At 52.2% G+C, this 14,637-nt stretch overlaps 4 protein-coding genes across 4 annotated transcripts; 1 reads left to right on the top strand and 3 right to left on the bottom strand.

Moving 5' to 3' along the window:
• Positions 1-6,736: 6,736 nt before the first annotated feature.
• On the bottom strand, positions 6,737-7,156 carry PG997_004974 (uncharacterized protein; the record flags this gene model as incomplete). The annotated part of the gene is made up of 2 exons (XM_066809289.1): positions 6,737-6,759; positions 6,976-7,156. The coding sequence occupies 2 exons, from the start codon at positions 7,154-7,156 to the stop codon at positions 6,737-6,739; spliced, it is 204 nt and encodes a 67-aa protein (XP_066672907.1).
• A 17-nt stretch (positions 7,157-7,173) lies between these two features.
• PG997_004975 (uncharacterized protein) lies at positions 7,174-8,394 on the bottom strand (the record flags this gene model as incomplete). Its single annotated transcript, XM_066809290.1, has 2 exons — positions 7,174-8,157; positions 8,308-8,394. 2 exons carry the CDS (start codon positions 8,392-8,394, stop codon positions 7,174-7,176), a joined length of 1,071 nt encoding a protein of 356 aa, XP_066672908.1.
• A 780-nt stretch (positions 8,395-9,174) lies between these two features.
• On the bottom strand, positions 9,175-12,013 carry PG997_004976 (Sexual differentiation process protein isp4; the record flags this gene model as incomplete). Its single annotated transcript, XM_066809291.1, is given in 8 exon segments — positions 9,175-9,502; positions 9,514-9,661; positions 9,718-9,959; positions 10,021-10,226; positions 10,279-10,474; positions 10,529-10,747; positions 10,807-11,146; positions 11,197-12,013. The coding sequence occupies 8 exon segments, from the start codon at positions 12,011-12,013 to the stop codon at positions 9,175-9,177; spliced, it is 2,496 nt and encodes an 831-aa protein (XP_066672909.1).
• An 815-nt stretch (positions 12,014-12,828) lies between these two features.
• Positions 12,829-14,297, top strand: PG997_004977 (putative CEM1-beta-keto-acyl-ACP synthase- mitochondrial; the record flags this gene model as incomplete). Its single annotated transcript, XM_066809292.1, has 4 exons — positions 12,829-13,281; positions 13,352-13,596; positions 13,662-14,073; positions 14,133-14,297. Coding segments are annotated over 4 exons (1,275 nt in total), but the record flags the coding sequence as incomplete, so codon positions are not given.
• Positions 14,298-14,637: the final 340 nt, after the last annotated feature.

Genomic DNA, 14,637 nt, shown 5'->3' on the forward strand with positions numbered 1-14,637 from the left:
AGAACCGGGCCTAACCCCGGTATTTCTCTTCTTGGGCCTAGCGTAGATCATCTTTCAGAGGGAAAAGAGGCGTTTTTGTCAGTCAGCCCACTACTACTACTGGAAAGAGCGAAAGAGCAGAGGCCCGCAAGTCAGTAGCAGACGCTCGTAGTCGTACTATTACTTGTTAGTGTGTGCTATATTAAAAGATGCACGTTAAAGTAAGTACGGCTTGTTTTTTGAGGCGACAGAAGCACAGACGAAACACGAAAACATCGTCATTCCACTTCAAACGCTTCTCGGCGCAGTGCCGCAGCAAAGCTTTGTCCGTCCGTGATAGCCTCTGAGGAGCACTAGAGTCTAGAGATGCTGGAAACTCTGATGAGTGATCAGTCACTGTGTGGATGGGCTCGGCACCGGCTTTGCCCTCTTGTTCCCGTCATCCAACGTCCACGGGTATTAGTCCCACCACATGCACTCATCTCACTCCATCGCAAGTCGAATAGCGAGGCCGAATCCATCATGATACGTTCGGCAATATATTCATCAAGCCACAGTGTAACATTCCTGATCACCTACCTACCGACAGGCGAGACCCCTTGTCCGAGGCGTCCAGATATCATGACGACGATCAGGGTTGTAGTGCCTGCGACCTGTAACCCATCTCGCCCCTACATGCACTACAGTACGTAAGCCTGCTCTGCTCGACATCCGCCATTGGTAGACGCGCGAGAAGCCGTCTCCTATCACCTATTGCGGCCCACCAAGGAGCGACCCTTCACTTCACCTGCATGGAAGTCAATGCATCATGAGTAAACAGATAGTCCCGGACAAGCTCGACAGGTCCCATGCTGGCCGGCATATGAGCATCAGCCGTTGGGACCAATATCCATAGCTGCGACGGCAGGACTCGGCGGGCAATATGGCTCTGCCCTCTTTCATTCGATATCGTGAGATTACTTCAAACCTTCCGTCGTCACTCGAAATTGGCTCCATCGCTCCATTGCCAGTAGTTTACCAGCAAGGACCGACTGAAACGAGTCAAGAAATGACAAGACCCAAAGCATGCCGAGGATCGCCATGGAGCCTGGGTTTTTTAGTTCAAATAATATCTCCTAGTAGGCGTTGCAAGCCAGTCCTCGCCTGCGTGCATATGCAAAGTATGAATCGATGCTACTCAACAGCGGATGCCTGGATCCTTAGGATGATGGCTTGCATGTCTGCTTGTTCACGGGGTTTGTTGGTGATTCTATCATCTCAGCCAAAGGAACAACCTGAAACTTGGCACTCAATGTGAAAGAAGGTTGCTCGAACATCAGTGGGCGCACGCGTGAGAACGTGATGGCGTGTGCCATGTGCCATACTGTGCGGTCCAACGAAGGTAGGGTGCCCCCTTTGGGAACATGCTGCAGCGAGTGCGGCCGTTCGGTTGAAGCTGCTATCTGGGCCGAGGGGTCGCCTACCTACGCGTACTAGAAGAGAATGAGACGATCTCGGCGCCATGTTCCTGCAGCTCTTTGCAGGTCTAGGTTTAGTGACAGTCGTAGAGAAAGGGGGGCCATAATTACCTAAGGTGAGACCATCCGGGGTACAGACGAATAGCAGGAAGCTCCAGGCCGAGACTCTCAGGAGTCTCATATCCCGTGAGGATCCGGACGAGGCGCTTATAGCGTCAACGAACCGTCGCGGAGACGCGCCCCGCTCGACTGACTCTGCTCGTCTCTCCCCCTTCAATGCGTACGGTGCAATGCAGTGCAGTGCAGTGCCAGGACAGGACAGGACAGTTCGATATAGCGAGGAAACGACAGATGGGAAGGGATGGGCCCAGGGGGAAATGACCGGTTTGATTCCACAAGATGGGTGGTTAGGGATGTGAGCAGTATGGCGAGCAAATGATAACCTATAGATGGCCTATCGCAGCAGCTGTCATCCTTGCTAGCGGCGGACGGTGAGCACACCTCGAGGGGTTGAGGGAGCGCTTCTGCCTTCTCATTGGCCGGCAGGGGTGCGACTAGGGCGGAACCTCTTTCGCCAAAAAATGGCCGAAGGGAGAATTTTCATTGGCCCAAATTCGGAAAATCAGGAAAAGCCGCCTGGAAACGGCTTCTCGGAACGTTGATTAGGCAGTTGACGGACTGCGAGCATCAACCCGCGCTGCCAGGACGAAGCGAAGGTTGTCTTGATATGTACGTAGCTGTTTCACTCGTTCCCCGATCCATCCAACCATCCTTCCATCGTGAAGTCATGAGTCGATCATGAAAACAATGCCTGCTGGTGTGGAAAAGGAGAGGTCTAGGAGGTGCGGACTTTTTTTCCTCTACGTTTCTTTTTCGCTCCCCGCGAAACTGGCGCAACAAGGGCCCCCGTTTCGGCAGGATTTGTTAGTCTAGAACGGAACTTGGAACGCACACACACCACCTACCCTGACCACATGTCAACGTAGACTTTTGCAAAACCTCCGTTTTCCGAGCCGTCTAGCTGCCAAGGCTAATACCAAGCAAGAATTTTCAAGGCTTAATGGTTGCGATATTGGAGGCTGAAAAGGCTGGTGGGGCCCATACACCACTCGCGGTATTAATCTACAGATGAGCTATATCAAATCGCATGTCCAAACAGATTGTGATGGTTTTCGGTTGGAGATATTGCGACGGCAAGTATCTCCAGCCATTTCGAGATTGAAAGTACCTGCTCGCGTAACGCCCTTTCCCAATCGACAGAGCCCGACATGGTCATCAGCTGACTGCCGATACTATACGTACATTGACATTGGTATTAGTGTATGACAGTCGATGGCCTTCACTGGACCATACACACAGCGAGCGCATCTGGTCCATCCAAAACCACATACCGAGTGGACGGTGCCGGCCTGGTTTAAGCTAGGACTGACTGCCTATTTTTGGCTTCCGCATTGAAACAAACATTGAACGTGCTACTGCTACCTACTGCTGCTACTCTACTTCTAGTACGTGCTGCTGCGCTGCGGAAAGAAAACCTACGAGCAGCCAGAGGCAGCCGGGGAGGGGGGATGGAAGGGAAATGCGGGCAAGCGGATACCAGCGGCTTCGCCGACCCGCCCATTAACGCCCAGCAGGCCCTTGTCAAATTGATCAAATCGATTTTGCGCCCCCACCACGAGCGACAGAGCGCTGAGTACAGATACAGAGTACCGTACCACATGTGAAAACCGTCCCGGGAGACCCTGACGTCTGAGGCGGTGCTCGATCTACTGCAGGCGTACGCATCGCAGTCCGCGCGGTATCTCCCATTGGGACGGAGCAGGCTGATTGATTGACGATTGACCTACCAACCGAAGTCCAATCAATCAACCGCCGAGATGCAGGCAAGGCAGAGGTTACACGGGTAACCATCATTTGATCATCTCTAGTCACATGAGCGCAAGGAGAAAGACGTCACTTCGTCACGCGCGCCGAATGTGGTAATCTCAGCAAGGGGTTACGGGTACAGCAGTAGACACGTTACAATAGGCGCTGAGCTTCCCAAGAGCGACCTCCTCCTCCTCGACGTGGGTCTTTGACTTCTGCCGGTTGACCTAGCCGTCCAGGAACCGTCATGACACTCAAGGGAATCCCTTGCTGTATGGACTCTGGCTGAGTCGTATTCGAATCTCTTCATGCACCTTTCAGGAGCACTTCTGGACTGCGTCGAAGCCTGCTGCACCGTCTGTCTCCCAATAGACAAGCCAAGATCGGGACATTTGCTTGAATCTGATACCGAGCTTTCTTTCAGAGCATGACCCTGTAGATAACAGATGGCCACTATGGCCCGAGCCGGTGCTCAGCTGTGCTACATCATACTAGACTGTGGTTCTTTACTGACCCTGTCCCGGCTGGCAGCATTCAAAAAACAATAACCGTCGAAGCTAGGACTACGAGTGAGGTGCAAGGGCCTTCGCCACAAACCCGCTATAGGCCAGTCAGCACGCTGTTTAGAGGACCTATGTACAGTATCCATGTGCTTGCTCATTTACGACAGGTATCAAGGTATTATCTCAAGTTTCTTTCTATTCATAGCCCCCCATAGCGATGTTTTCAAACAGCATCGCCAGGGGGATGGCAGACGGACCGCGCTGTTCCGTCGAATATGGCCATACGTAGTGAGCCACAGTAGAGCAGAAGCGGGGCCGTCTCCTGCCAACTTTGGACAAACGAACACGAGCCAATTTGTGGCGGTGCTCGGCAGTCGAAGCAGAAGTCGAGGGGCCCCCTGCATATTTCCCCGCTTCCAGCGATCGCTTTCGTACACAACGTACCACTACCTTTTGGACTCGCCTTGGCCTTTTCCTGCCTTCGTTCAGGTTTTGCTGTCGCGGCCACGCCATCTTCCAGCAGGAGGGATCCCTCGCCTCTCGCCGCCGCTCGTATGCTACAGTAGGTACTACTAAGGTATGTCAACTGCATCAAGCAGGCCCTGAGCTAGCTAGCGGCGCGTCTTGCATTGTCGCACTCGTGCATTCCACCAGGACATGACAACTGTCAATTTTGCCTCCCCTCCGCCTCCTCGTCGGCAGGCCGGATGCTGGCAGATCCCATAGATCTCGCTAGCCTCGCCTCGCCTAACGCTCTAGCGCACAACCCTCAGGCCCTGGCACAGCTGAAAGAAGCATCGGAGCCCCGCCGATCCGCACCCGCGGACGGGTCGGGGTGGCTTGAGTCAACGGCGGCGGCGGCCAAAGTGTCCAAGTGTCCAACAAGTGTTCCCATCTTTACGTACGTTTACGGCCAAAATCGCACAGGTATTCTACAACTACATACCAGCCAAACCCAGCCACTATTCGACCCGTTCCACAAATGTACGGCCACGACATCTGTGGCTACTTCCCTATCCAGCAACCAGCTCGACGCTCGGTACCCGAGTCATACGTCGGTGATGCGCTTCGGGATGGGGTTTGTCCAGGGATGCCGCAGAAGAAGAGGAGAACTCAGAATAAAAATAGAGACGGCCAAAAAGCAAGAAACAAGACCGTTGGGTGTTCGGCGTCTGTGTTGCGACGCTCCACGTGCAGGACAGCAATCGGCCGCCGTGCGATTTCGACATTTTTGTGGCGATATATGGCTATCGCTCGCTTCCTTGGCAGCTTGCGTGGGCCGGGGCTGCATTCGATCTTTTTGCCTCGGCCAAAATACTGCCGTTTCTCCCAATGCGTCTGCGCTTGCGCAAGTACTACGCATGGCCTACCTATCATTCATGATTCACCTGAACGCGAACACGCAATGAATGTTCATAGGGCCACTGGCCTTGCGACCCAAGTACCAAGTTCGCATTGATGATTTGTTACCAGAACATGCCTTATTGTGGCAAGCAAGCGAAGAAAGAGGGCCTCCGGTGCATTGTGTTTGTGTGTTCTGTTCGTTGGGCGATGCGCGCGACCTGCGATGCGGCCCCATCCCCATCCCGTCCCCTCCAAAAAACGGTCGGCCCACGCCGTTGGGAGGCCTACAGGCCTACGAACGATACCCAGCAATGGAGACAAGGCAAGACAGCAAATCTGGGGGTAGTTCGGGCATTGGGAATCCTCGGACAGATGCCCAAAAGCAAAAAATGTCGATAAATTACAAAATTTCGGTATCTGAGCGCTTCGTCGGCACTTCAAACCTAGTATCACGACGTCATCGGCCTGGTCACCGCTCTTCTGAGTCAAAAACTTCGAATTTTTCTTCAACTTAACCCTTGCGCCTCCTCTACGGTGAACGGCAACCCCGCGAAAACAAGATGATCGATCATGAGGAAACAAGATACGCGCCCAGCTGCTTGCAACTAAACTTTTGGAGCTTCCCGAAAATTCTGTGACCCACGTAGAAAAACCCAACGTACTAACAGACGATGAACTGATGTTGCCAGCCCAGTACCCATAGATCGCAGCAGCAAAGAGGACGAGAGACTAGCTAGGAAGCAACATCATACTAGCTCATCCTGGCGGCTCCGTATCTGATGGATGGGTATATGCCCTCAAAGGCTTCACCGGCTTCGGGCTTTTCCTGTGGATTTGCGCTTCAACCGAAGTTTGCCCTTCGGAATCCTGGCGGCCTCCTGGTTATTTTGCTTCAGACAGCGTGTAAGAGAGATCCTCCTGTGACGTCCCTCGTGAGGTTGTATCCAACCATACGTGGAAATCAATCTCGAATCAAAAAGTACGCCGTAGCTGGGCTTGGCTCACAGTTGTAAGCTGGCTGTTCTCACCAAGTGAAGTTATGAAAAGGCGAGAGGAGTGCCGCTTTTAGTTTATGTGGTGGGCTGGTATTCTAGGTCACATTCGTAAGATGCCTACATAGCTTTTACAGATCCGATATCCTACATACTCTTCCCCAATGACTTGTCGCATGATCTTGTTAGTCACAAGTCTCCTTACGAGAGAAGAGCTTTTCTGAAGACTTGTGAATACCATGCTCGTACGTTATGGCGTTTGGTAGGGCCACCTCCTCGAAACACTTTAGTTGTGATTTCAAATGAGATCCCAGAGATACATACCCAACCGGGCCAGCGATCCCTTATTCCCTACGTTATCCCCCGAATATCATGCCAATGCCTCATAGAGAAGCAAGTAGAATATCGACAGGTAACCTAGATCTGATCCAATTTGTGCTATGTAATGCTATTAAGGGATATCTCGAGAAGGAGTTCAAAAAGGCAAGTAGTAATGCAAGCATGAAATGAAGTCCCCCTGTTTCGACTGACTTCATAGGGGAGAAAGGGGGAAGGGAGACACAAGAAAGAAAATATCTGGTTTGTTGGCCGCCCATCATGCATTCTCAAGCGATCCATCTGTGCAGTTTTTCAGTAGCAATCTTGACCGTCCTATGCGTTAACGTGTGTCGTTTCGTCTAACATCATAAACAAGAAACACAAAAAATCCGTGAAGACGCTTCTTTCCAAATCAAACAGTTCGACCGCCACTCATGAATCAAAACCCCCTTCCGTAGAATGAGTCTCACATATCTGTCCCCCTTCAGCAAAGAATGTCTTCGCAACTTTACAAACCCGCTTGCCGCATTCCCTCTTCGATCTCAGCCCGCACGTCGTAGCTGTAGAGGAACTGTCGGACTGGGGCACTGAAGCCGTACGCCTCATACGGGTAGAGGCCGTCGCCCCAGAGCTCCTCCGCCTTCTGCCGGTACTCGTCGTACAGACCCGGGATAGTATCCGAGAGATACTGTACCATGTGGATGTGCTTCTTCATCACGTTACCGTACACCTTGAGCCGGCCCGGGACCAGGTCCTTGCTGCCGACCCCCGGAACAGCGTCTCGAGCGCGGCAGCCTCCTCGATGGCGAGCACGGCTCCCTGCGCGTGCGTGGGCGGGATCGTGTGGGCGGCGTCGCCCAGGATGACGGCACGGCCACGGGAGTACCTGTCCAAGGGATCCCGGCGCAGGAGCTTGTGGACTTTGATCTCCTCGGCCTTCTGGAGCAGCTTGCCGAGTAGGGGGTGATAGGGGGACACCACATCGAGCGCATCCTCGACAGTCGCGGGTGAGTTCCAGTCTTCCTTCTTCTTGTTGTGAGACTTCGTGGTATGCCTCAGCGCCACGTTCATCAGCAGCTTTCCACGACGAGTGCGGCAGGGGTAGGTGACCATGTAAAAGGCGTCGGAAAGGCTGCAAGGAACCCAGTACCCAGGCGCCTCGCCATCGAAGAGTCCCCTCAGGTCCTCGTCTTCGAGGACGCTATCCATAGGAATGAGGCACCGGTACGCCGACCAGCCCAAGTCCTTGGTGGGTTCCTTCTTGCCAGTGACGTCTTTGATGAGACTGGAGCGGATGCCGTCTGCGATAACTACGAGATCCTTGCTCGTCGTCCTCCCGCATTCCATCGTAATGACACCATTGTCGCAGTCGACGTGCACGACCGCCTCGCCGAGCTTGAGCTTGACCGGCTTGCCGGGCTGGCTGCCGTCGTTGCTCTGGGCCATTTCTCTCAGGACCCGGTGTAGCTCAGCCCGGTGGTAGAACCCCATCCTGGACCCGAACTCGTCCTTGAGGGAATGGAACTCTTCCGTCAGCATGGGCTCGAGGTCATCGGCATCCACCATACGCATGCCTGCTGCCTCGACTATGTGGGCATCATCATTATCGAAGCCCCAAGAGTCCAGTATCCGGGAGCCGTTGGGTGTGATAGTGATGGCCGCGCCAACCTCATCCGCGAAGTTTGACCTTTCGAAAACCTACAACAGTCCACGGTCAAGATCATGAGTACATACATGTACTTAGGGTCGTACAGGGACTTTCTTCACTCTCCTCCGCAATGGTACGCGGGTCCTTTTGTACCACCCGAGATAGAGAGAGAGAAGGAAGAAACAAGACCAACGACTTACCTCGACATGTGCCCCTGCACGTCGCAGACCGATTGCAGCACTCAAGCCACCGATACCTGCGCCAATGATGCCGACTTCCAGTGGCATGTCTCTGACACCGGTGGATAATGTGAGACAAGCTTAGGGGAATTTTGTGGCGCGTGTCGTTGCAACAGCGAAAGTAGGTAGGTAGGTACACAAACTAATAGGGAATGTTCAGGGCTGATACTCGGGGTTCTCTTCTGGGGAAAGGGTACTTCGGCTGTCTCGCGTCTCGTCAAAAAAATAAAGATAAGAGGTCTCAGAGTCAGGAGAATTCGAGGCAGGCAGGGATCATTCTGGTCCTTGTCCCTTCCTTGCTGGATTAACTTTTGCCAAAGGTCTTTTTATGTGTTTCGCGTACAGTTCCGTGGGCAGGAGCAAGCCATCTCGGCCGTAAATCGGACATGTGACCGGCAAGCGCTGCTTCCCATACCTGCCGAACATAAAAGAGACAAAACAAACTTATTCTCTATTCGGTAAGTTTTTGGTAAATCACAATTGATTTATTCATGATTGCGACAAATCAGTCCTGCCACATATAAATTTGTTAACAGCACAATGCGGCATGGGTCAATCACTGCCTGCGACGCGATTGCTATGTACTAGCAAACCATCCTATGACACCACCACTAACCGTAGATGGATGATTCTTGAGGATTGTATGGTTATGGGGTTGTTTGTTAGACGCAGGAGCTGCTCTGGTAGGGCAACCAGCAAGCCGTCAAACCACCCGTATGTCTAATCTAACATGAATGAGGCCGTCCGTTGGCCCCAGCATATCTGAGATCAAGCACGCTCATATCCTTTGTCTATATCTAAGTATGAGCAAAACGTGTTTTACTATGACTACCAGACCTGAGGCCCGAATGTCTCCCCTGGCGGTAGCTTCACCTGTATAGCCGTGCCCTGGGAGTCCATGGTATTCTCAACCACGTTGTTGCCCCACCAAGAAGGAGGCTTGATATCATGAAGTGTGAAGGCGAAAAAGATGAAGAGAGTCGCGAGCGCCAACCCGAGATCTAGGCCAGAAGAAGTCAGGAAGTTCAGCCGACTCCACCACCTGAAGTGTCTTCTCTTGATCCAGAACTGGAACACGAATCCAACAACCCCCACGATAAATAGTTGAGCGGAGAGGCTGGAGGAATTGAGCCGGCACCACCGAATATGAGAGGCGCTATAAGGAACCTAGTGAAGGACTTGGGGTGCTTCTTGGTGTAGTAGTAGATGACGATGGGAGTGATGGCACCAAGCAAGAAGAACCAGAAAAGCCCCGAGTAGATCTGCCCGATGGAGAATATCCTTGCAGGGCCGATGAGACCCCAGATAACCGAAGCTTTGCGAAGTATTAGTACAAGATGCATATAAGGTACCGTCTCACCGGGCACTGACCTGAAAAGAAGACTCGGCCACCAGGACACGAAAAGTGTTCTGGCTGAGTCGGCTCGCAGACGCCGTCAATGTTGGCAAGTGCCAAATTCAACACGACGATTTGGATGAAGCACGAAAAGGTAGTCGCCACAACCTGGCTCATGAACATAGTCCGAGGCGGTATCTTCATATAGTGGCCAAACTTGAGGTCGGCCATGAAACCCAAGGCTTGTGACATGGTGATATAGCCGAATGTTTTGAATCTGCTACAGTTAGCCTCGAGCCTCAATGACACAATAGCTTTAAGAGGGGTTTGGTTCGTACATCATCAGGGCTAGGGGTCTCCCGGGCTGAATATAACCGTATACAAATTCAGTCAGAACGTTAAGCCCGATCTGGGTATTCGTCACAGCCTGAATGATGCCTATGGGAAGCGAAAAAGCGAAGGATATTCCCACGGCCAGTAGGAAAGCCCACCAAGTGAGATTGGTCGGATAGGCCAAAACCGTGTAAAAGCCGAAGAGGAGAACCTGTGCAAGAATAAGCAAACATACCCATTTTCAACACTCAAGGTTGACTCACGATCACGAAGAGGCCCGTGTACCACCATGTGGGTGCCTCTACATACTTCCTCATAAGTTTCATATGGATATCCGGCTTCTCTGTCGTACTGTTTTGGTACTGGCGCCAGATGGTTTTACGATGGTGTAAGAATGTATAGACAATAAGCGATGTTATTGCAGCAAATGAAAGGCCATAGGCTATAGCAAACGTTGTGCTATAGTCGGATTAGTACTCAAGATTATGAGACGATGTGCGAAGTGGGTAGTACCTAATAAAGAGGGGAGAATAAGCCTTGTAGGCTTCCTCGTCCAGTACGAAGTCCTTCGTAAGAATTCTGGTCGTATTGTACGGCGCACCAGTGTTGTCGTACGTTGACGCATCGCTCATTGGCAGGTACAGGGAATACCAAACACCAGTATAGTGCAGGAAAGAGGACATCCCAATGAAGAAAACAACTACACCAACCAATGTATTGGCAATGGCATGCCTGCAGAACATATAAGTTAAAGACAAGGTACTTGAGCATATGTGCAGACTGTGACTTACCAAGGCGGAATCAACGGAGAACCCACGAACCCAGCTATCTGGGTCCAGTCGAAGGTAATAGGCAGTATGGACAACCCAGTGTTACCACCAAATAGTTGGTTTACGACCGCATTGTTCGGGGCCATCCAAGTGGCAAAGGCGAATACGCTGAGGAACTGCGCAAAGAACCCAGGGATAAAATAGTATAGAAACGAACCCAGGGTAATCACCCCAAACCATCTATACCTAGGCATAGTGCCCCCGATAATAGTTGGATCTGGTGGCGCGGGTTTCTCGTGCATTGCGTTCAGTAAGGCCACCGCGACCAGGTTACCTGGCCAGATCATAGATGCCGGGTATACTATATTGGGGTTAGCATAGCCTAGAAAATTTTGGATGGTATATATTTACCCAGGAATTTCCGCATGGTTCCCGCGATGCCATATCCAAGGGATTGGGTAGTGATGGCGAGCAAGAGCTGGAAGACCATGCCAAAGTCCTGTTTGTAGAACACTTTCTGCGCCAGAATGATGTCGGTGGCATAGGCAACCGAGAACGATACGTTTGCCATCACGACGATGACCGAATGCTCCTTGACGTTGAAGGGCCCCGGGTTGAGGCTCCACCTTATACCAAATGTATGATAGTGCCTTTCCGGCATCACCTTCTCCCAAGCCTTGCCCATTGGCCAAGCGATAATCTGGGCGATCAAAGATCCGAGGCCGATTGTTGGGCGTCGGAGGGAGAACAGAGTGTTCATCGACGCGCCCAAAGTGACCAGCGTCATACCAATGGTCCAAGCCCGTACGGTGTTGCAAGGAAGGTCCTCGTCGTAGTTGTGGACTGCAGCACGCACCTCGGGATATGGCGAGTCCTCCTGCTCCGCGCCCCCTTTGAGGTGAGCTTCATCATCATCTAAATCAATAGAGTCTTGCGAGGTAGCTCCTCTAGAAGGCCCTTCGTCGTCACCGGGTAGATTGGGGTCCAGAAGCATCTCATATTCTTCGCCTTCCTCGTATGGTTCACTGGTGTGGGCGGTTGCATCACCCCAATCGGAGAGCTGCTGCTTCAGCTTGTCATTGGGGTCCTCGAATCTCGAGGTGGCTCCTGCGGCATCTCGGCCGCTTGACTCTGCAGCTCCATTGTCATCGCTGTCACGAGCAGCCTCATCTCGGTACTTCCGCCCAGCAGACGTACCGGACGGTCCCGAATGTGGCGAAGAGCTCATTCTGTACCCAGCAGCGACTCAACGCTATCGAGTATGCGGCAATGCACTCGCACACAATTCTTTCCCCGGGCAAGCCGCCAGGACAAAATCACAATGTAAGCACGGGTTCCGTCGCGCTCATCGCATCTTGTGTATAGTGACTGGCCGAGTCAAAATGCGGAGAGTGTGCTTGAAGTAGCAGTTTCTAGGGTTGAAGGGAAACGCAGCAATTTCTGGGCTTTCAACCGTATAGATGGCTCCAAGTGCACCGGTCTGGAGTTGTGAGTTGACAGATCACCTGAATTCTGCGCCACGATGCCAAAGTCTGATGTCACCCGAAACCTGTCCGAAGGGGCCAATTGAAACAAATGACTTGCAGCCAGGAAAGGAGATAAGCGAGCACACTAACCACCGCCAGAAAACACAGTGTCTGAAGCAAGTATAATAATCGAGGAGCGAATGGAGAATATGAATAGGCGTCCTACGAGGGAGCTGTAGCTATAGCTACCTAAACAAGTAATGTATATTTTCCAATTGCGAACGTGGAAGACGATGCGAGCTGGATTGTTCAATGCAATATGTTGAGGTGCATGTTGATGTTCCATTGAAGCTTCAGCTGAGGTTGGATTAGGACCCTTGACCCACTCCAACCTTCAGGGGTCTCAGCGTGGCCTAGACTCAATCCAGATAGCTCTTGGGCCCGATGTCCATTTTTATATACCAGCACATCCAGCTATGAAGTAGCTTGAATATTATTCAGCATCTCCCGGCGCTATTTGCACAGGACATACCTCGATGTCCGACTGAGGCGCAACATCTTGATATGACGCGCAGGGAACACAAAGTCCTTTAGGCTGTTTAAGTACGGCAAAAACGGGAATGCCATGCGTCGCGTTGTGGTCACAGGGCTAGGTGCTGTAACGCCCCTCGGCGTGGGCGTGAAGCGCACATGGAAGCGCCTCCTCGAGAGCCACTGCGGCATCGTCAGTGTCGCCGACTACGAGCCACAGAAACAATGGCAAGAGCTATCAAGTACAGTTGCCGGTATCGTCCCGAAAGGCAGCATCGACGACGGGAAATGGCAATCGAGCGATTGGCTCACGCAGTCCGAGGAGAGGCGGACGTCGCTCTTCACACAGTATGCGATGACGGCTGCCTCGGAGGCGCTGAAAGATGCAGAATGGTCTCCGTCGAGGCGTGAACAGCTAGAGATGACGGGGGTCTGTCTAGGCAGTGGGATTGGCAATCTGGACGAGATCTATAAGACAGCTCTGGCCTACGAAAAAGGAGTATGTTTCCTTTTTTATCATATTTAGGTATTTGCTATAGAAAAGCCGAGATGCTAATCTTGCTTCACAGGGCTACAAGAAAGTTTCACCCATCTTTGTCCCAAAGATCCTCATTAACATGGCAGCTGGCCATATAGCTATGAAGTATGGCTTCCAGGGACCAAATCATACCGCCACAACAGCCTGCACGACAGGCGCCCACTCTATAGGAGATGCATCGCGCTTCATTGCTTGCGGCGATGCAGACGTCATGGTGGCCGGCGGCGCAGAAGCTTGCATCCATCCTCTGACCTTTGCCGGGTTCGGCCGATCCCGGTCCCTTTCAACCGCCTTCAACCATGATCCAGCCTCCAGCTGTCGTCCATTTGACCGTAAACGAGACGGGTTCGTGGTGTCCGAAGGCGCGGCCGTCGTCGTTCTCGAAGAGCTGGAGCACGCAAGGCCCGGGGCGCCCGTGTATATGCCGAGCTCCGAGGGTACGGCTCCAGCGGCGATGCGCACCATATGACAGCCCCTCGCGAAGACGGCTCGGGTGCGCTGCTAGCCATGAAAAAGGCATTGAAATCGGCTGGTCTGAGGCCCAACCAAGTCGACTACGTGAACGCGCATGCTACAGGGACGACGATCGGCGATGCTGCCGAGGCCATGGCTATACAGACTCTTATGGCCGGCCCCGAAGGATATACGAACGACTCAGAAGTCACAGTCAGCGGCACCAAAGGTTCCCTGGGTCATCTGCTAGGGGCAGCAGGTGCTATAGAGGCTTTGGTCTCGGTCCTTTCGGTTCAGAATGTAAGTCATTCGAAGCAAAAAGGTAGCATTGTAGTCTCTTCTTTGCTAACTCCAAGCAGAACGTGGTTCCGCCCACCTTGAACTTGCATGAGCCGGATGTTGCTCCGAAATTCAACCTGGTACCGAATCATGCTCAGCAAAAAGACGTCGAGGTTGCCATCACGAACAGTTTCGGTTTCGGTGGTACCAATGCCTCGCTGGTGCTAGCTAAGTATCATGGCTAAGTCCTATGTACAAGTTATAGATCATTTGACGATTATGACGCTGCGCCCGAGATCGATTTATTTTGTGTTGCTGAGGCGGACAATACCCAAACTGAGAGTATGGTTTAAAGCTGCTCTGTATTAGTTGGGCAGAATCCTAGCTAGAAGCACCAGAGCGTGACATTACAGCGCAATCGAAATACTGAAAGTTCGCTTTAATGAAGCGAAATCACACATCAAGACAGATTATATATTAATGAATTGTTACACTGCAATGCATCACTTCAGTGGTGGTCAGTGGAAAACGAATAAGCTTGAAGATGCTTGTTTGGTCACTAAATTCCCTGTGGCCGATCGCCGA

Source organism: Apiospora hydei, assembly GCF_038363865.1.
Source record: "Apiospora hydei strain CBS 114990 chromosome Unknown utg000004l_segment0_segment0, whole genome shotgun sequence".
NCBI lineage: Eukaryota > Fungi > Ascomycota > Sordariomycetes > Amphisphaeriales > Apiosporaceae > Apiospora > Apiospora hydei.